Source organism: Corylus avellana, chromosome 6 (genome assembly GCF_965113065.1).
Source record: "Corylus avellana chromosome 6, dhCorAvel1.hap1.2, whole genome shotgun sequence".
NCBI classification, from domain to species: Eukaryota; Viridiplantae; Streptophyta; class Magnoliopsida; order Fagales; family Betulaceae; genus Corylus; species Corylus avellana.
Window position 1 is genome coordinate 10,502,859 of NC_142495.1, and position 20,462 is coordinate 10,523,320.

At 35.2% G+C, this 20,462-nt stretch overlaps 2 protein-coding genes across 2 annotated transcripts; one reads left to right on the forward strand and one right to left on the reverse strand.

Annotated features, from left to right (window-relative positions):
- Nucleotides 1-221: 221 nt before the first annotated feature.
- On the forward strand, nucleotides 222-9,019 carry LOC132186376 (oligouridylate-binding protein 1B). Its single transcript, XM_059600312.2, has 12 exons — nucleotides 222-458; nucleotides 4,733-4,794; nucleotides 5,183-5,285; nucleotides 5,555-5,631; nucleotides 5,706-5,767; nucleotides 5,875-5,962; nucleotides 6,161-6,236; nucleotides 6,332-6,362; nucleotides 6,722-6,841; nucleotides 7,173-7,258; nucleotides 8,023-8,199; nucleotides 8,491-9,019. The coding sequence occupies exons 1-12, from the start codon at nucleotides 357-359 to the stop codon at nucleotides 8,773-8,775; spliced, it is 1,269 nt and encodes a 422-aa protein (XP_059456295.2). The 5' UTR covers nucleotides 222-356; the 3' UTR covers nucleotides 8,776-9,019.
- A 3,433-nt stretch (nucleotides 9,020-12,452) lies between these two features.
- On the reverse strand, nucleotides 12,453-13,274 carry LOC148584856 (uncharacterized). The gene is made up of 3 exons (XM_088517534.1): nucleotides 13,135-13,274; nucleotides 12,650-13,041; nucleotides 12,453-12,550 (listed from the first exon to the last, which is right to left on the reverse strand). Exons 1-3 carry the CDS (start codon nucleotides 13,272-13,274, stop codon nucleotides 12,453-12,455), a joined length of 630 nt encoding a protein of 209 aa, XP_088373660.1.
- Nucleotides 13,275-20,462: the final 7,188 nt, after the last annotated feature.

The window sequence follows — 20,462 nt, forward strand, 5'->3', positions numbered from 1 at the left end:
TATTTTATGCATTATATTGCTGGGGAACTCAACCATTTTTTAATTTTTTTATTTCTTATACACTATCCTTATTTGCGTAAAAAAAAAAAAAAAAAAAAAAAAAAACAAAGCCATGTAGGCCAATCATCATCCTTCACAAAAATATCCCTCTATAAATACCCCCATGATAGTTGTTTGTCTTTCTCTCTTAGAGGCCTCTTTTTCTCTCTCTCTATTTTTTTTTTTTTTTTTTTTTTCTTTTGACCTTTTAACATTTTTCTTTCACTTTCCCGAGGTCCTCACTCGACCCCCCACCCCTAACCCTAACCTCTCACTTTCTCGGAAAATCGATTTTTTTCTCGGGAATCGCCGAGAAAATGCAGCAACAGAGGTTGAAGCAGCAGCAACAGGCTCTGATGCAGCAAGCTCTTCTTCAGCAACAGTCAATCTACCACCCTGGCCTCTTAGCACCTCCTCAGGTTCCAGCTCACTCCTTCTCATTTCCTTTGATTCTTGGTATTGATAATGATCTGTGTGATTTTGATTCTACGTTTTGCTTCGATTTTCTTCATTCTTGTTCTTTTTTTTTTTTTTTTTTTTTGAGGAAGTTTATGTGGAATCGGATTGTGGGAGCTAGGGTTAGCTCGGCTTGTTTGGACCTATATTTGAAAGATAGGGTTTTGGATATATTTATTTTTATAGAAGATTTTCTTTCTTTTTCTTTTTTCAATTAGAGAGAATTCGGTAGTATTTTGAATTTTACATTAGCTATATTTTCTTTGTTCTGTGTTTGATTGCTGTGAAAAATTGGGACTTGAATGGAAAGTAAAAGTAATTGAATAATATCGCGAAATGAAACACTGGTTTCTACTACGAGTGTTATTGTATCAAGTTCAGTTGAGTGAAGGGTGTGGAGTAGGCTATTCTTTTTCTCAGGTGAAATTGTTTACTTGTTCTCATCTTTAAAATTTTCACAATGACCCAATTAATGGAGATCCTTGTTTTGATATTTAGATGTTTCGATGCTTGTTGATGAATTTGTATTATCTTTACCTTTTTCTGTATATCTTGTGTTAGAAAGCTTTAGGTACTGTGCCTTACCATGGATGGACACTTTTCTGTTTAGGGCACTTGCGCTTTCACATAAAATTGCAAAAATCTGATTGTTTGGTAGTGCCTTTGAAAGGAATCAACGTTTTGAAAATGTGCAAACTCCTTTTTCGTGCAGTAGAACCTTGGGTGCTTTTTCATGCACAATTTTAAAGCCTAATTACGTTTCGTGTAGCAGGAATCATAAGCGTATGTTACCAAGATTGTCCTCATTAAACAATAAAATTCCGTGAATACCCACTGAAAACAAGAGCAAACCCTGGTTGTCTCTTTTTTCTCTCTCTACCTCTACTCTCTCGTTAATCTTCTCCTGATTACCGTGCTGGTCATCCTCTCTGTTTTCTACCACGACTCAACCTTTAAATTTCAGGTAAGCATCTTACCTTATCTCTCGAGCACGAACCTAAAAGCATGAGCAACAGTGAAACCCCAGTACTTGTTCAAGCTAATAGTACTTGTTCAAGCTAATAGTACTTGTTCTTCTTCTGCTACTAAAAGTGACTTTCCTTCTTCCTCCTCCTACTTCAAAGGGTAACTGCTCTCTCTTTTTCTTTCCAAAACCTTTCCTTTGTTGTCTCAAATCCACATGCTTCTTATTCTTTTTAATTTATGGAATGGAGAGAGTAAAAGATGTGAAGACAGACGAACAGGGAAAAAGAACTTGTTCGAACAGGGTGCCACTCGTTAGTATTTGCAATAAGGTTTTCATGTTATAATTTTGTTGGGCATTGAGCAGTGCAAAATAACAATTATATGAAGCTCAAAAACATAGTGGAACTGGTGAAAGTAAACGTTGCTATTTGTCCACTCAACTCTCTCTTGATAACCACACCTTATCTTTCTTTCTCGAGCAGTGAGCAGTGTAAATATTTGGTTTTGTTTTAATTCATTATTTCTTGAGCACTGTAAATATTTGTGGTTATTATTTCCAAGGTTAAGGATGAATGCACTTCGTTGGATCCAACTAGAGGCAATCCTTTCTCGCCGAATTTTAGAAACAAAATCATCAAGATTGGCAAAAAGCTCTACAACAAGTGTGGGGCATCTGTTGTCTTTCTCATCATCACTTTATTCTTAACCTTTCTTTTATATTAAAGTTTTAAAGTTTAAAACTTAAGAAAAATGGAGAAGTATTTGTGTCCAAGAAACCCACCAAAAGAATCTCTCATGAGTTACAAAATCATGGTGACATTTGACCAGTTCTTACATTTCCTAAATTATAATAGGCTTTCCCCATAGTTGTATTCACTGTGTTACTGCCCCACACATGAAAACTTTGTTCTTCTAAATCAATGTTAAACACTACACCATTGACATCTCCTAGGTCTTACATTTACATAAGCATTAGATTTAAATATAACATACAAAAACAATAATTAGATTTATATATAACAGTATTATTATGTCTTTGTTGGTAATTTAAACCTGAAACTGCACTCATATAATATTTTTATCCAAACGCTCAAATGACAGAAACAACACTTCTACAAATTTTATCAGATGTTTAACTGCGATTTTCAAAATTGTGTCGTCATAAACTACGTTTTGAAATCTCTATTTTCAAATTGTACATTTTAAAACCCCAATCCCAAATGGACCCTTAGTAGATTTCCACTCCTTATTTTTTGTATTTTTCATAAAAATCATTGTGGGTTTATTCCTTTTCACTTGTATTGAGTCTTTGTCCTTGTTTTGGTCATGTTGACAGCTGCTTGGTTTTCCTTGGTCACCATTATGTAAACTTTCGTAGCAATCTCTCTCTCTCTCTCTCTCATGGTAGCAAAATATGGAGAGAAAAAAAGACCCATTAAATCATTCTGGTGGATTTGTATTCTTCTTCTCTATACTTGGGTGTCTCTCATGTGTACGCCATGTGTATTTTGGGTTGGTCCCCTCTACACTTTTTAATAAGATCAAATTACCTATCAAAGTAAATAAATAAATCATTCTGTTGTTCACTTTGAGAGTTCATTTTGGCAGCATTTAATTAGGTTGAAAGTGGTGGAAAGTAACTGGATAGAAACTTCCTTTGATCTGACAATATCAATTAGTTTGAATGGCAGTAAGGTTGCACATAGAGTTATTGAGGACCATGTTTGATCTATCCTCCAAAATTGTTTTGCGCGCAAATTGCATATGAAAGTTAAGTTTGTTGGCAGTAGAATATATTTCTCACCCTCATCATTGAATCCACTCTGATACATGGTTTTTGTTTTGACATAGAACCATTATTTTTATCCTCATATCATCGATATTTTTTTTATTATTACTTCTTTCATACACTTTGAAGGCAAAGAGAGTGGAAGAACCAGAAATTTGTTTATTCTACTTTAAGTTTAAAAGCCAATTAAGCTATGACCGGAATTTAGGTGGGTTGAACATGCAACTGGAGGATATATATATATATATATATATATATATATATATATATATATATATTATATATATATATAATGAGTCTTTGAATTTAAGGATATATCATGATCTTGGACAAAGGGCTCTAACACCATATCTGATGCGGACAGTAGCATAGGGAAGTTATTTTGATAGCACCATGGACAGTACTTAGAATTTATAGAACCATGAACTGCACCCCCAATTACTGTAGCAGGCCATTTTGGATTGTTTTGGTATATCTGATGATGGATTGACTTGGGTTCTTTTATTTTTTAGGCAGGAGCTTTTAGGTTTTACGGGTGTGAAATTAAGGTCGGATTGTAGCGTTTGAAGTCTGGATGCATAAAGAGAAAATAGAAAAAGATAAATCTAGGCATTACACCTAGTTTTCTTAATAATCATATAGAGTTTCCTTAGCATCATATATTGGATAATGATTGTATCACATAAACCTCAAATAGAACCTCGTAGCTTTGAGATTTTGGCAAACAATAGCCTCTATTGAATAGAAAACATTATATATATATATATATATATATATATATATATATATATATTGATTTGGCACCGGGTATCCAGAGCTTCGCTCCGACTAATCCCAGGGGTGCACAGGCCCTCGGCAAGGAGTTTCCCGCAAGTGCACCTCGGTTAATTCAAGGAGCAAATCCCCAGTCTGATGGCCCCAAGAAGTAGTTTGCACTCGGTGGGTTTCGAACCTAAGACCTTGAGGAGCATGTTCAAAGTCCCAAGTTGTCCAACCACTGAGCCAACCCCTTGGGGTTAGAAAACATTATATATATGCAATTAGATGATAAATACATAAACGTAATAAGACTTAGGCTTAATGGGCTTTGACTGCTTCCAAACTGAATTACTAGTAAAACCTCAAATAAATACCCTATAACATAATCGACCCAAAAAAGACCAAATAGATCGAAAGAGTAAAGCCCTTAACAGAAAAATTGGAAAAGTATCCCTGATTCCTACAATGGATGTGCAAACTGGGCCAAATGGATTAACTCTGAGTGAAAATATCCGGCATCCTCTGGAAGTGTCTATGTCTTCTTTTAGGTCGAAACAAAGAACTATTGTTTCTTCGTGCTTTAGGTTGGTCTGTGTGTCTTTTCTATGGAAGTATTACACCTTCTCAAATTGAAATAGTCTTGATGGGTGGTGGATAAAGCAGAATTTTTGTTTTATTTTGCTCTTTTTATTTTCTTTTCTTTTTCACATTTTCCTTTTGCAGATTGAGCCAATTCCAAGTGGAAATCTGCCTCCTGGTTTTGATCCGAGTACTTGCCGCAGTGTGTGAGTGTTTGTCTAGACATTTTTCTTTTTTTTTTTTTTTTAATTTTTTTTAATTTTTTCTCTTTTTTCTTGTGTTTTTTTAATGCTTGTTTCATCTGCATGCTTATGAACTTAAGCATTTATTCATCTCTTTTTTATTCCTTACCACGAACTGATAGGAACTCTCTCGTGAGCTATGTGGATGGCTATCATTTTTCAAGTTATTACTCTATTCTTACCCATTCCACTAAAAGCCATTCAGAAAAATGTTAATTATTAGGACTAGTTGTATGTTATCTCTTGTTTTGGGAATGAAATTGAATACTTATATTTTGCTATGTTTTCGTTTTGTTTTGTTTTTTTAACCTGCTTTTCTACACCTTCTAATCTCTTTCTTGTTCAAATGTAGTTATGTGGGGAACATCCATACACAAGTAACAGAACCGCTTCTCCAAGAAGTTTTTGCAAGTACTGGTCCCGTGGAAAACTGCAAGCTTATTAGAAAGGAGAAGGTAGGGTTATCACTTGTCTGGATAGTTTGCATATTCTAACCCCAATAGGTAGTATAATTGGCTGTGGACCACTCTTCATGAAGTGGAGGTCTATAGTTCGAATCTCTCATCTTTCCTCCCTTTGAGGCCAATTACTTATATAATAAGAAAGAAGATAGTTTGCCTATTCTTTTCGTATGTTCTAATTGATGTTTTATTTAATCGTTCTCTGAGTTGTTTAATGTGATATATTCTTTACTTAATTTACTTGCTTTCTCTGCCTTAAGCAGTCATCATATGGGTTTATCCACTACTTCGATCGCAGATCAGCTGCTCTTGCTATATTGCATCTGAATGGAAGGCATCTGTAAGTACATTTGTAAAAAATTTATGCTGATTTGACTTTGTATTTTTGCTTACATCTATTTATATGATTTTCAGGTTTGGGCAGCCTATCAAAGTTAATTGGGCATATGCTAGTGGTCAGAGGGAGGATACGTCAGGTTGGTACTCTTTTCGTGTGTGCACTCTTATGCTTGAAACTCGTTTTTGCAATGCTGTGGCATGTGTTAGCATGGGCTCTGTGTCATACTGCTGTAATGATGTGCAGGTCACTTCAACATATTTGTGGGTGATCTCAGCCCTGAGGTTACAGATGCTACATTGTTTGCCTGCTTCTCTGTTTATCCTAGTTGTTCGTAAGCTTCATATCTTTGATCCATCCGTGATTCCCTTTTATTTTCTTGGCAGAATAACAAGCTTGATGGGACTGTTTTTTAAAAATTCAAGGAATGCAAAATTCAGTAGTTAACAAACTTATTCATAAATGCATGATGCTTACCATAATTCTTTGTGCCTTAATGGGTGGCATACAATCTGGTGTTTGCTGATTTCAGAGATGCAAGGGTTATGTGGGATCAGAAGACTGGGAGGTCAAGAGGGTTTGGGTTTGTTTCTTTCCGGAATCAACAGGTGATAACTTTATTAGCATCTGCTTGTTGTTAGTGGTCCCTTTCTTTACTGATATTCTTTATGATCATCATTTGATATTTTCCTAATCTGCTCAGGAAGCGCAAAGTGCAATAAATGACTTAACTGGTAAGGATGATTCAGTTATATGTCATATTTCCCTTTGTTTTTCTTTCTGGTGCTGTATTTGTAATGAAGCTGCAGTTATCAGCTTTAAGATGCTCCATTTTTATATTTCTGTGCCCTGAGGTAAAAATTACCAGGATTTAACTCTTTATTTTTGTGAATTCACATAATACATTCTGAGAGTGTCTTGATAATGATCCAGAAAAATAAAAGAAAAGTTGAGGAAATAAAGAATTGTTAGTGATTACTGAAATTTCTGCTTTTCTCATCTCCCTCTGCTACGTTTGTTTATGATAAGTATGTATGTATGCATCCATATATTACTTGCATTTGTTCTATGAACCTGTTGCTTAATTTTTCAGGAAAGTGGCTTGGCAGTAGACAGATACGCTGTAACTGGGCCACAAAAGGTGCTGGTGGCAATGAAGACAAGCAGAGTTCAGATGCCAAAAGCGTGGTAGAACTAACAAATGGCTCATCAGGTGAGTCTGAGACAACCTGAGATAATGATGAGAATCAATGGTGGATTACCATTATCTTGTTTCATACATGGCAGGCTTTCACTACCTTATTTAGTGCTGCATTACCTCAAAGTTTTCTGCAAGGACAATTTATTTTTGGGTGATTATACGTTTTTTTTTTCCTGGGCTTTGGGTGGATTATATTGATATCTTTTAATTTTTCTTGTTTTGGTGGAAGGAGAACAGATTTGGTTTACATAAGTTCAAAATTGTCGATTTTCCATTGGCTTCTTGGCTAACCGATGGTGTGTGAAGCTTGTGACATACTCTTTTTTTTATCTTGATCATGCAGAAGATGGCAAAGAGACTACAAGTACTGATGCTCCTGAGAATAACCCTCAGTATACTACTGTTTATGTGGGCAATCTTGCTTCAGAGGTAAAAAAAACTATCTTGTATCAGTTTGTTGTTCTGTTCATTTACACTTACGTGTGCACAAATACACAGCACACACACAGACATTAATTTTGTTCTGCCATGGTTGTAAAAGTTCTACAAGCTTACTTTGGGGTATGGCAATAAGGTGGATTTGTGCACATTCCAATTTCTCATACCGACTCCACATCTTTACTATGAAGAGGGAGGGAATGATATAAATTTCTTTGTTATGTGTTCTTTCCACTATGTTTCTTAGAATATAGCAGAAATTCTTGAGAGATGTATGTTGTAGTAGTCTAATCTTTTATAGCGCTAACAGCAGCTTCCCTTAGATTTTTCTTAAATGTAGGGAATCAAACTACTTTTCGTTTTTCTATTCAAATAAGCTTCACAATAGCTTTCCTTATCTTTTTCCTATTTAAATGTTCTTTAAATTAAATAGTAGGAGAAAAAGAGGGGAAAGTGAAACCATTTAAATATTGTTTCAAATAAATGTTAAGAGGAAAGAGCAAGCCTTTTTATATTAAAATAATGTTAAGGGAATCAAAAGTGCTACCCCAAATTTAGGGTAGTACAACACCAAGGAAGTTTGACCCCAAATTTAGGCTAGTACAACACCAAGGAAGTTTGATTCAGGTGATTTTTTAGTTGTTTTCCTATATTTAGGTAAGAGAATGGGATTTAGGGAAGCAGTTGTTAGTGCTCTTAGAAGTTTCGGTGGTGGTTCTAATCTCTAGGATATTGTATTTTTGTCTGATTTGCAGGTCACCCAACTTGATCTCCATCGTCACTTCCATGCTCTTGGTGCAGGAGTGATTGAGGAGGTCCGGGTCCAGCGAGACAAAGGCTTTGGTTTTGTGAGATACAGTAATCATTCTGAGGCAGCTCTGGCTATTCAGATGGGAAATACCCAGTCGTATCTGTGTGGAAAACAAATTAAGGTTTGGTTTTCAGCTTGCTGGTAGCTAATAATAATACAGGACTCTTGAAAAAGAAAATCTGTGATAATTGTCGTGTGTTAAGAGTGTTAAACTGTTAATATTGTTTTAACTTTTCAGATAAGAAAAAAACCAGAAAGTTGGCTATATTTTCTTATTTATTTTGCTTTTATGTTAATGCAGTAAAATTCTTTTGGCAAATAATTTGGAATCTTGCTAGTTCCTTTTTTCTTTTCCCTTTTCTTCTGGTTAATTGGATGTTGACTATTTAGTGGTTTCCCTTGATGCCTGTAGTGTTCTTGGGGCAGCAAACCGACCCCACCAGGAACAACTTCAAATCCGCTACCCCCGCCTGCAGCGGCACCTTTACCTGGCCTCTCTGCGACTGATCTTTTAGCTTATGAGCGGCAACTAGCAATGAGCAAAATGGGTGGTGTTCATGCCCTGATGCACCATCAGGGGCAGCATCCTCTTAAGCAGGCAGCAATGGGAATGGGTACAGCTGGAGCAAGCCAGGCTATATATGATGGCGGGTTCCAGAATGTTGCTGCTGCCCAGCAGCTGATGTACTACCAGTAATTTAATGGTGAAACCTGTATTTCCTGCTTTCTGCGGGGATTTGTTTCAGTTTGTACCTCTAGGAAAGCTTTATTATATTGTCATTTTCCCGTCTCCAACGGCGAGGTTCTTACCTACCTTTTCGCATGCGTGCTGTGCTGTGTATGGATATATGTATCATCATGTATGTTTTGTGATCTGTACTTTGTAGCGAGGAGTGATTATGATTGTTAAGAGGGAATGCAAACACTAGTGTTTCGGAGTATTTTGACAGTCATCTCATACATGGGAATATATATAATCCGTTTTGAGCTATTATATAATACTAGTTTATAACCTGCTTCAGTATAATTTAATTTTAAAACTTAAACACATCATTTTTCTTTCTTGTTTTTTTTTTTTTTTTGAGTGAAAGATCATTGCTTCATTAAAAAGAATCAGGAGAGAGGAGTGAAATCTCCTCCCTTACAAGCTTGTCAATACATTCTGGTAACACATCATTTTTTATTATAAGTTAAAAAGACGTATAAAAATATCTTACCTCTTTAAATAAAAATAAATAAATCTTTGTTCCTATAGGTATATATGATTTAAAATGAATAGTATAAAGAAAAAAAAATAGCAAAAAGAGTACATTGATTATAATAATTATAGTAAACGCAATTAATGACGCTAATTAATGACATGGATTATATTGAAATATAATTAACGCAATTTTTCAAACAAAAAAAAAAATTAACGCAATTAATGATGTTAATTAATGACTGGTTTTTTTCTTAAAAAAACCGCTTATAATATTATTAAATTGTGTATCTTTTTTTGGAAAAGAAGTTTGATAATATTATTAATCTCAAAAGAAACAAGATTAATACACAAAAGGAACATGAAGAATTTCTTCCTTCCTTAAAATACCCCAAATATATGGTGGAATCTCTCCCACCCAAACTTGATATGTGGTATGAATGGTTGCCTCTCGAGCAAGCCCATGTGCTAGACAATTCGCCTCTTGCAGTACATGTATAAAATCAATTCTCCCCATCAATTGCAGCCTAGATTTTATATCTTCAACGAAATGCCTGAAGTTGCTATGGCAGGTCTAAAGCGAACGTACTGCTTTAACTACTTGCAATGCATCTCCTTCAAATAAAATTCCATCAACACCTAAGTCCTTTCCCATTAGCATTGCATGTAAAGCGGCATAAGCTTCAGCCATCACTGGATCCAGAGACATCTCATAAGATAGGCTGTGAGCAATAAGGCACTTCCCATTACAATCCCGAGCAATAATACCCAGACCCATCCGGTTCTTCTTGTTATCTATTGTTGCATCCCAATTGATCTTCACCTAGTTAATGGGAGGTGGCTGCCATTTAATATCCCCCCGAATAGCACTAACCCCACCCCCCCTCGTCATGTTTAGAGTTGGCTTGTTGGAACTCCTCAAGATCCATCGTAGCCCTACGTAGTAGCATGTTTGGATGATCAAAAGCCCCTCCATGAATCACATTATTCCTCCGAAACCAGATCTTTCTAGCTACAATCCCAAACAACTCAAGCTCCTTTTTGTCACAACGTCCTAGCAAGTCCTCCATGATCTGATGAAAAGTACCTGTCCCAACTCCCCTCTTTTGCCAAATAATCGGGCCAGCACCCAACACATCACAAGCTGCCGGATAATTCCATAAGGTGTGTACTGTCGTTTCCTCTTCTTGTTGACAAATGGGATAAAGTTTGTAGAGGTTTATACCCTTACGTGATAGGTTAACTTTAGTAGGAAGTAGATCATTGCAAGCCCTCCACAAAAACAATTTCACCACATTAGGGACATTGAGCTTCCAACAGGCCTTCCACACCGGTGATTCTTGCACTATCCGTGACCCTTCACTTTCTTTTGCTTCGTTGATTTCTACCTCAAGATGATACGCACTTCTGATCGTGAAATCTCCATTTTTGGTACATCTCCATATCAGGCGATATTTGGGGAACATCGGACTTAAAGGAATCTATAGGATGACCTTTGCTTCTTCTTCAAAGAAAATGTTATTGATAAGAGGGACCTTCCAGCCTCTAATGTCCCTGTCTATCAATTCCTCTACCCTTGCATTCGCCGCTAGAAGAGAATTTGGTGACTGTACCATATAGGTAATCGGGAGAGGTAACCACCGGTCCCCCAACACCTTGATGTCACAACCATTACCCACCCTCCAAATTAGACCTTGGCTTAAAACTTCTTTAGCCCCTATCATGCTCTGCCACATATAAGATGGTTTAAACCCAAAATTGCCTCCATAACCGAACCCTGGGGATAATACTTAGCTTGTAAGATACGTGCTGCCAATGAATCCGAATTTTGGAGGAGACGCCATAATTGTTTGGCCAATAGAGCTTTGTTAAAGGAAACCAAATCTCTAAAACCCAACCCTCCTTGAACTTTCGATTTCCCCATCTTAGCCCAACTCATCCATGGGATTCTTGCGGTATTCTCCTTATGACCCCACCAAAAACACTGCATCATCCCATTAAGCACTTTGCAAAAGGCTTTCGGAATTTAGAAAACACTCATACAATACGTCGGAATAGCTTGGACAATGGCTTTTATTAAAATTTTCTTCCCAGCTTGTGAAAGAAATTTGACCTTCCAATTATTTAAGCAATTCCACACTTTGTCCTTAATATTCTAGAAAGCTATAGATCTCGACTTACCCACCAAAGTTGGGAGCCCAGGGTATTTATCATAACTTTGGGAAGCCAGGATACCGAGCAACTGAGAAATTTCTGTCCTCCTTGAATGACTACTATTGCGAATGAAAAAAATAGAAGTCTTATCTTTGTTCAATCGTTGCCCCGAGGCCGCTCCACATTTTTCCAAGATCTTAGTTACCCTTCTCCATTCTACCGAGTTTGCCTTGCAAAACAGCAAATTGTCATCCGCAAAGAAAATGTGGCTAAGACGTCCTTTTTTGGAGGTAAGGAATAACACCTTTTTGTTCTGCTTCTGACAATAGCGCACTAAGCACTTCCGCACAAATAAGGAAAAGATATAGAGAAAGAAGATCTCCTTGTCGTAGTCCTCGGGTCGGCTGAATATTTCCACAAGGATTACCATTAACCATGATAGCATAACTAGCAGTCCACACACACCTCATTATAAGCTAAATCCACCTGTCAGTGAATCCCATTTTAGCCATCACAGCCTCTAGAAAAGCCCATTCCACCTGGTCATATGCCTTGCTTATGTTGAGCTTAATCCCCATAAAACCGACTTTGCTCCACATACGGGTATGCATAGAATGTAGAGTCTCATAAGTTGTTGCTATTATATTGTTCTTCATTAGCCTACCTGGGAGGAAAGCACTTTGATAAGGACTAATAACATAGTGCAATACCACCTCCAAACGATTAGATAAGACCTTTGAAATAATCTTGTATAGAACATTGTAAAGGCTTATAGGCCGAAAATCAACAACACAACACGGATCATGTTTTTTGGGAATAAGTGCAATATGTGTGGCATTAATTCTCTCATCCATAATAGTAGAATTTAGAAATTGCAAAATCACCTGACAAACCTCCGGGCCTACAGTATCCCAATGATGTTGATAGAACCCAACTGTAAAACCATCAGGGCTAGGTGACTTTAGAGGGGCCATCTGGAAGAGAGCTATCCGCACATCCTCATCGATGAATTCTGCTGACAACTAGTTATTCATGGCCTCAGAAACAGATCCTCGGATAGCACCCGTGACTTCCCCAAAGTTGGTTGGAGAAGCTATCATGAAAGGTTTTTGGTAATACCCTACAAAAGCAAACTCCACAATAGCCTAAGTACTACATAGCCGGCCCTCCTCATCCTAGATTTGTAAAATCTAGTTGCGTCTCTTTCTTTGGTTGGCACAAGCATGAAAGTACTCGGTATTCCTATCTCCATTCCTCAACCACTCCTCCTTAGCCCTTTGACGCCATCTTAAGTCCTCTTGTTCCAACAAATTATTAATCTCCTTCTTAAGAGTTTTTTCATATTCCTCATCACGCCCCACATCCTTACATCGAATTGTTTCCAATTCTCTTGTTTTGTCCCGAATGATATCTTCAGCCCTCACCACTTCTTTCCACACCCACTGCTTGAGAACTCTTTGGCATCGTGTGAGATTTCCATGCATGTTATCCCACGGGTTCTCGTGTCTATTCTTTTTCCTCCACGTCTGTTGGACAGTTACCTTATATCCTGCAAGGCAATTCCAGCTAGCCTCAACCTGAAAGGGCCTCCCCTTACTCCATTTCAACTTCCTACCATCCGTAAAAGAAATAGCCAATGGATGGTGGTCAGAACTTCTACTAGCCAAGACCTCCACATCCACATCCCCAAAACTACCACATCACTCATGAATAGCAACCACCCGATCCAACCGCTCTTGTGTGAAGGCTCGACCATCTCTACCATTATTCCAAGTGAATTTGGGATCTCTAAACCCCAAATCACTTAGACCACAATCTTCAAGAGTACGTTGAAATTCCTCCATTTGACGCCGACCTCTTGTGATTGCCCCTCTCTTAATAATATGATTTATATTATTTGTTTCCTTGTTTGATCCGAACATTAATAATAAATAATTTATATATGGAAAACTCTTGAAATATAATTAACGCAATTAATGATGCTAATTAATGACCGGTTTTTTCTTAAAAAACTGGTTCATTCTTAAAAAATTAGTTAAAAAATTATGTCTTAAAAAACCGGTTTAGCCTTTAAAAAAAATTGGTTCACGCCATATGTCGCAATTTTAAGGCACTTATGGGAGGGTTTCAACTTATATATATATAATGAACCTTGTGGTTGGAAATTTACCAACATTTCTCCAGTGGTCTGGTAACACCGACATAACACAACAATTAATTACTATTTCACCGCCGGTAACTGTACAAGTATAATGGGATAGTGAGTTAACATAATATCCTAAAATCTCCCCTTGTGGGTTTAGGCACCTCGTCAGGTGTCAGTATTTGAAACGTGATTGAATATGATGTAGGCAAGTCAGGAGGGGTGAGTTAGAGCTTGTTTGTGATTGCGTTTGAGAAATTAAGCTTTTAAGTCAAAAAGAGCTTTTGGACAAAAGCTTCATTTTTAAGCTTTTGCCAAAATGAAGCTTTTGCCAAAAGTGCGTTTTTGTAATTTTTAGGATTTTTGGACCCTTAAAAGCGCTTTAATTGTTTTACCAAACAAATACTTTTTTCTTCAAACGGACTTTTTGAGTGTTAAAAGCACTTTTAGGTCCCTCAAACGTAATCTTAGAATCTCGCCCCTCACTCGAGCTGCTTGACGTAGGGTTTGACCGGATTTATCAGCTGCCGACCAATTTAAGCAACAATTCAACTCAATTTCTTTTGATTTTAGTTTTTTTTTAGCATTTAGACTCTTCATATTTCCAACAATTTTCCAACTTGAGGAGATTTCTTATCTTTAGATTATTTATAGCATTGGAACTCTTTAGAAGAAAGAAAAAATCTTTTTTAAACGTTTGATTATCTAATCTAATCTAATATCTAATGTTGAATATACAAACTTTGGTGAAACGTTGTGCCTTTAGTTATTTTTTCAAAACAACATTTATAATAAAATAGCGTATCCAATAAACATTAAAGCAAACTTCTTTTCCATACCTCTCTCCCCACTCTGTTTCTCCCAAACGTCTATGGCATGCGGCTTGGTTCAAGATATTTTGGTGAACAAAGCAAAGCTATTAGACAAAGCAATAAAAGAAGCAAAGCAATCAAAAAGAGAGAAAGAAAAAGATGAACCATCATGTTTGGCACTCAGCCAATCGAGTTTTAAAGGTTCCCATTTTTTTCATGTACAAAAATTTGAATTTTATTATTATTATTATTCTTCATTTGTGACGTATATTTCGGTAGTTGTTGGTGGCAATTTGATTAGGAAAATTACTCTTTTCAAATTCATTAGTTTTGGACTTGATTTAAAACACCATATTTCACATTTTCACTCAAAAGCCACTTACCCTCATTTTCACGTTAAGATTTTTGAATTTTATTTTATTTTGTTCTTCATTTGTGATGTATATTCCGGTAGTTGTTGGTGCCAATTTGATTAGGAAAATTACACTTTTCAAATTCAAAACAGACACATTCCTTCACTTCCCAAAATGTTAGTTTTGAACTTGGTTTAAAACACCATGTTTCACACTTTCACTCAAACACCACTTCCCCTCTTTTTCACGTATAGAAATTTGATTTTTTTTTTTAATTATTTTTTATTTTTCATTTGTGATGTCTATTTTGGTAGTTGTTGGTGCCAATTTGATTAGGAAAATTACTCTTTTCAAATTCGAAACTGGCCTATTCCTTCCCTTTTCAAAACATTAGTTTTGGACTTGGTTTAAAGCACAATGTTTCACACCTTCACTCAAACACCACTTCCCCTCTCATTAAACGTAAGTTTTAGACGAAATGTCAGATTTACATTTCGAACGTAAGTTTCACTTTGAATGCTCAAATATCTCTCTCACCCTTGACTTCGACGAATTTTCAGTCTCTTTTCGCAGGCTACTTTACATTTGCGTGTTAAGAGATAATGATAAATAATGTAGAAACAATGATAAATAAACCATTAGTTTCTTTATTTTTTGTCGTTATGTATTTATTTTCTCTCTTTATTTTTTGTACTAACTTTTATATTATTTTTTAACTTCTGCTCTAAAAGTAGTTTCATTTACATTATATATTGAGATTTGAGAAGATGATCAAAACATTTCTTTTTTTTAAAAAAAAAAACTCTATTTGAGAATAGGGACGGAGCCAGGCTTGAGAATGGGCAAGGGCCATGGCTGAAAAAATTTAATGGGCAAGGGCCCATTAGCAAAAAAAAAAAAAAAATTAACCATAAAAAAATTGTGATTTTTTGTCCTTATTTTGTGTGGTTCTATTATTTCGTTTTCATCTTTTGTCCTTATTTCCTATATATATATATATATATATATATATATATATTGAAATTGGTTATTTTTTATTTTGTAAATTTTTCACTGAATTGAGGAAAATGATAGTGAGAGAGAATTTCCTATCTTTTTTTTTTTTTTTTTTTTTTTTTTTTTTTTTTTGTCCTTATTTCATGTTCCAATATATGTATTATTTTTACTTTATTTTCTAAAAGTAGTTTCTTATACATTATATAATCAAATGATAGTCGAAAGAAAAAATCTTTATTTGAATTGATATCTTCTTAAACCTAACAATTTTATGGGAACCAAGAAAATTATATATAAAAAGAAAAGTATTTTCTATTATATTAGTATTTTCCATTTTCCGTTTGTTTGTCTTTATTTTATGTGGTTTTGTTTTTCCATTTCCCTTTTTGTTCCTTATTTTCTTTTCTAATTTATAGATTACTTTTTATTCAACTTTCTATCATTGTCGGAGGGCCCAAAAAAGACAAGTGGCTATTTAAAATGCTGTATCCATTTTAAGTTAGACCATGAGTTTAAAATCAAAAGGCACGTTTAAGTGAAATAGTGCTTTTATTTTTGTTTTTGTTTTTTTTTTTTTTGAAACAGTTCAATCTCATTCATTGATAAACGAGTATAAAGATCAAACAACACAGCAACTACGAGGTTACAAGCGTCAAAGATGACGTACTACATTCTAGACTCATACAAAATTCGCTAACCTATGACTAATTTTCAAATTAAATAACAGATCTATGCCAAACAAACTCAAACCAATGCATACGTAGCTCTTATTCCTTGGCATTGAGGGTAGAGAACCCCAAGCCAAAACTCATTTGTCTCGACCCGAAAGCTAGGATAACGTTTATATCCACAACCCAAAGGTCTGGACCAAAGCAACTACCCCGACGGCATCAAGCAAGTAGATCGAGAGAGAGGACCGAGCATTATTATAAGCAAAAACAAAACTGATACAGGGAAACTAAACAAGACTGAAAGAACAAAAAAAGGAAAGCTAGACAAAATTACAGGGAAATAACCAACAGAAAAAAAAAGCACACTAAGAGGATGACAGCAGCCGGAAAGAAGAGCCAATCGTGCGCTCGCTTGAAACCAAAAACGGATAGGGGCGTTGGAAGCTCATCGCGGTGGGGGGTGCGAGAAAAAGGCCCAGTAGAGGGCGGTGGGCAACGGAGCAGGCGCGGAGGAGATCGGCGGCTCACTCAAACAGAGGGGGAAGTTTGAGTGAAACCCCATGAGCATCACCCACAAAGAGTACGTAAACAAGCAGAAATAACAAAAGCAAAAACATAAAGAAACAAACACAAAATCTAGCAAAAAACAAGAAAATGAGAGAATATAAGAAAATAAAACAAAGAAATAAGAAACCCAAAACAGTAAGCACGTCGGGGAGGAAGGTTGCCAGGGAAAAATGGCCGAAACATGAAGAACCTGGAAGGAGCCGAAGAGGACAGGCGGAGGGGTGAGCGACAACATGGGTTCGGCAAGGATAGTAGCTCGGGCACAGAACGGCCGAGCCAAAAGACTAAAGCAAAAAAAAGGGGACCAAAGGAGGGGGAAGAGGCAGAGAGGAAGGGAAATGAAAAAATCGCCCAAAGAGTTAAGGGCATCAGGCAAATAGGCTAGCTAGCTAAGAGAAAGAGGGTGACGGGAGGGGAGAGGGGAGGCAGAAGAGGGAGAGGGGAAGAGCACTAGAGGGAGGGAGAACAAAGTCTGACGGCGCTCTCTACTAGAGATGAAACCCTAGCAGATAAGGGACGGGGAAAGGCGAATAATTTTTTTTCTTTCAAAATTTTATTGAAAAACAGAGCTTTTGTTAAGCAAAACATAAGTTCGTTTCTTTTGCCAATCAAAGGGCTGACAAGTTTTTATTTTAAGTGAAACTATGCATGTTATCCTCCTAGTGAAACGTTGTTATTAAAATTGCCTTCATAGTTTTATTTTCCCACCATTCCACTTTTCAACCAGTTTTCAATTAACCGTGTGTGCAGTTTTTTACAATAGGGCCCAGTTTGGTTTGCGGAATAAATCCTTAGAATGGACTAGCTAATCCTAGGTATAGCTATTCTTTTGTTTGGTAACACACTATTCTCGGGAATAGTCTATTCCCATGGGACTACTAATCCCATACACACAGGATTAGCTAAGCCACTAAAAAACGTGTGGCTTTTCTAATCCTTTTCTGTGGGATTAAATTACTCGTCTAAGTTGCCACAAAACCCCCAACCCTTTAGACACCCACAACCGTCTTCACGTCTTCTTTGCAAGGTATGTCTCTCTCCATCTCTTCTATCTCTCATCTCTCGCCCCCTCTCTCTATTTTGAACAAGTTTTTTCTTTTTTTACTTCGATCTTTCTTCTCTCGTCTTTTTTCTTCTTCTTCTTCTTCTTCTCTCTCTCTCTCTCTCTCTCTCTCTCTCTCTTTGTTTCTCTGTTTCTCTACAAAGCAACAATTTTTCATCCCTCTCTCTGTTTCTCTACCAGTTTTTTTTTTATCTCTCTCTCTCTCTCTCTCTCTCTCTTTCTCTCTCTCTCTGTTTCTCTACAAAGAAACAAATTTTCATCATTCTCTTTGTAGTTTTTTATTTTTTATTTTTTTTATTTTTATGGCATGCTCTGATTATCTCAGTTTTTTTGGTGATCCATTTTTTATTACTGCATAAAATTTTTTTTTAAAAAAATAAAATAAAAAAAGCCACATACCTGACATAATTAAAAACAAAAAAAATTATAGTATAGTTTTTTATCTTTAAATAATAAAGAAAGAAAGTCCTTAATAATTTAAATTATATTTGTATTATAAGGGTATTTTAGGAAATTTGGCCACAATATGATTCAATTCATCAACATATTGTATTGTAGCAAACGAAAGAATACATATTCTGGCTCTGTTTGTTTCGGCGTAAAATATTTTCCGTCGTAAAATATTTTCAGGGAAGTGATTTTAGAGGAAAATATTTTCCAATGAAAACAATTTCTGGCATTTGGCGCGTGCACAGAAAATCACAAATATTTTTTATATTCACAATATAAAAATACTAATATATAATAATTTAAAAAATAAAATATAAAATACTCCCCCGAGACTTGACCAGGACCCGCCTGCCCAGGACCTCGCCGAGAGTTGCCCTGGACTTAATCAGTATTATTTATAATTTTAAATATTTATACAAATACTAATATACTATTTAGTATTTATAAGTAGATTGATCACCTATTTCACTGATTGACTTATGTTTAAGATGACCATGATAAGTACTAGAATATTATCTTTAAGACTTATGTGTTATCTAGCCTACTGAATGTAGTTTCGATTTATCCATTACAATGGCTCCAACAACCGATCGAAAATACGTTATGAATATATAAAATTCTAATTGAGATTGCAACGCATGTTAATTCCATGTTAATGTAACTTTTTCTTCTTTTCTTTTTACTTCATTTTTTTATTTATAATTTTTAGATTTTGTTCATCCATTTTAATTAGGGGTGCAAAGGCGGTTACGGTTAGCGGTTAGTGACAATAACCGCTAACTGTAACCGCCTTAGCGGTTAGTAGATTTTACTAACCGCAACCGCTAACCGCCTAGCGGTTAACGGTTAGCGGTTAACCGCCGGTTAGCGGTTAGCAAAATAGATAACCGCCCGCTAACCGCTTTTTAAAAATTAGGCTTTTTTTTTTTGCTTTCTTTAGGGCTTTTTGGGCTTATTTTTACCCTCATTTTTTTTCTTGTATTTTTAATATCTTCTTGGGCCCAATTGCTATAAAAAGAGCCTATATTGAAAAATCAAATATATTTGACCCAAAATTTACATTTACTTGTACTTTAAAAAATTTTCCTTAAATATTAAATCATAACCGGTTAATTATTTAAATTCTTATCATATTTACTTATAATCTTTTTTTTTTGAATTGAACTTAATATCTAATGGTAAATAGTAATGTTCAAACTCCTAAATCCTAAATTCCTAAAGAATCTAATAATGCTTTAATTAAATTGTAGACTTGTAGTTATAAGTAATATATTGTTTAATTCAATTGAATCAATGTGATTATCATTGTACATGAATCATATGATTAACTTGTAGACTTACGACTTATGAGTTATGTCATATTATATATGTATTATTTATTATTATATAATCATATGATTTAATGATCAAGTCATCATGTGATATAATCGTATCAATTATAGTGATAATATATAAATTACTAAAATTATAATGATAATACATTAATACTTAAATTGTGTTTATAAGTAACACATTGGTCATTGTTTAATCCAATGTCAATTACTTAATTTGATATTATACGAATCATATCATCATTGTACATTAATAATATGATTCACTTGAAGTCTTGAATAAAGTATTTGAATTGTCATTGAATCATATGATTAAGTATTGATATTATATATTTATATTATTCATATACATATGTAGACTTATATAGACTTATAAGTTTATAACATACATTGGAAATAAGTCTCTAGATATTTAATTGTTGTATTAGTATGAATTGGTATACTTATGAGTTATGTCATATTATATATGTATAATTTGTTATTATATAATCAAATGATTTAATGATCAATCTCATATGATATAATCATATAAATTATAGTGATAATATATTAATACTCAAATTGTGATTTAATTATTTTTTCCAAAAAAAATTGTGATTTAATGATCAAGTGATTATATGATATAATCATATAAATTATAGTGATA

What these genes read in the sequence shown, in the direction of transcription:
- LOC132186376 (XM_059600312.2), top strand. Translation starts at nt 357, where the DNA reads ATGCAGCAACAGAGGTTGAAGCAGCAGCAACAGGCTCTGATGCAGCAA. An exon ending in CCGAGTACTTGCCGCAGTGT is followed by an intron (nt 4,795 to 5,182) that starts GTGAGTGTTTGT and finishes GTTCAAATGTAG; the next exon opens with TTATGTGGGGAACATCCATA. An exon ending in TCAGAGGGAGGATACGTCAG is followed by an intron (nt 5,768 to 5,874) that starts GTTGGTACTCTT and finishes AATGATGTGCAG; the next exon opens with GTCACTTCAACATATTTGTG.
- LOC148584856 (XM_088517534.1), bottom strand. Translation starts at nt 13,274, where the DNA reads ATGGAGGAATTTCAACGTACTCTTGAAGATTGTGGTCTAAGTGATTTG. An exon ending in CGGGTGGTTGCTATTCATGA is followed by an intron (nt 13,042 to 13,134) that starts GTGATGTGGTAG and finishes TACGGATGGTAG; the next exon opens with GAAGTTGAAATGGAGTAAGG. An exon ending in TACCGAGTACTTTCATGCTT is followed by an intron (nt 12,551 to 12,649) that starts GTGCCAACCAAA and finishes TTGCTTTTGTAG; the next exon opens with GGTATTACCAAAAACCTTTC.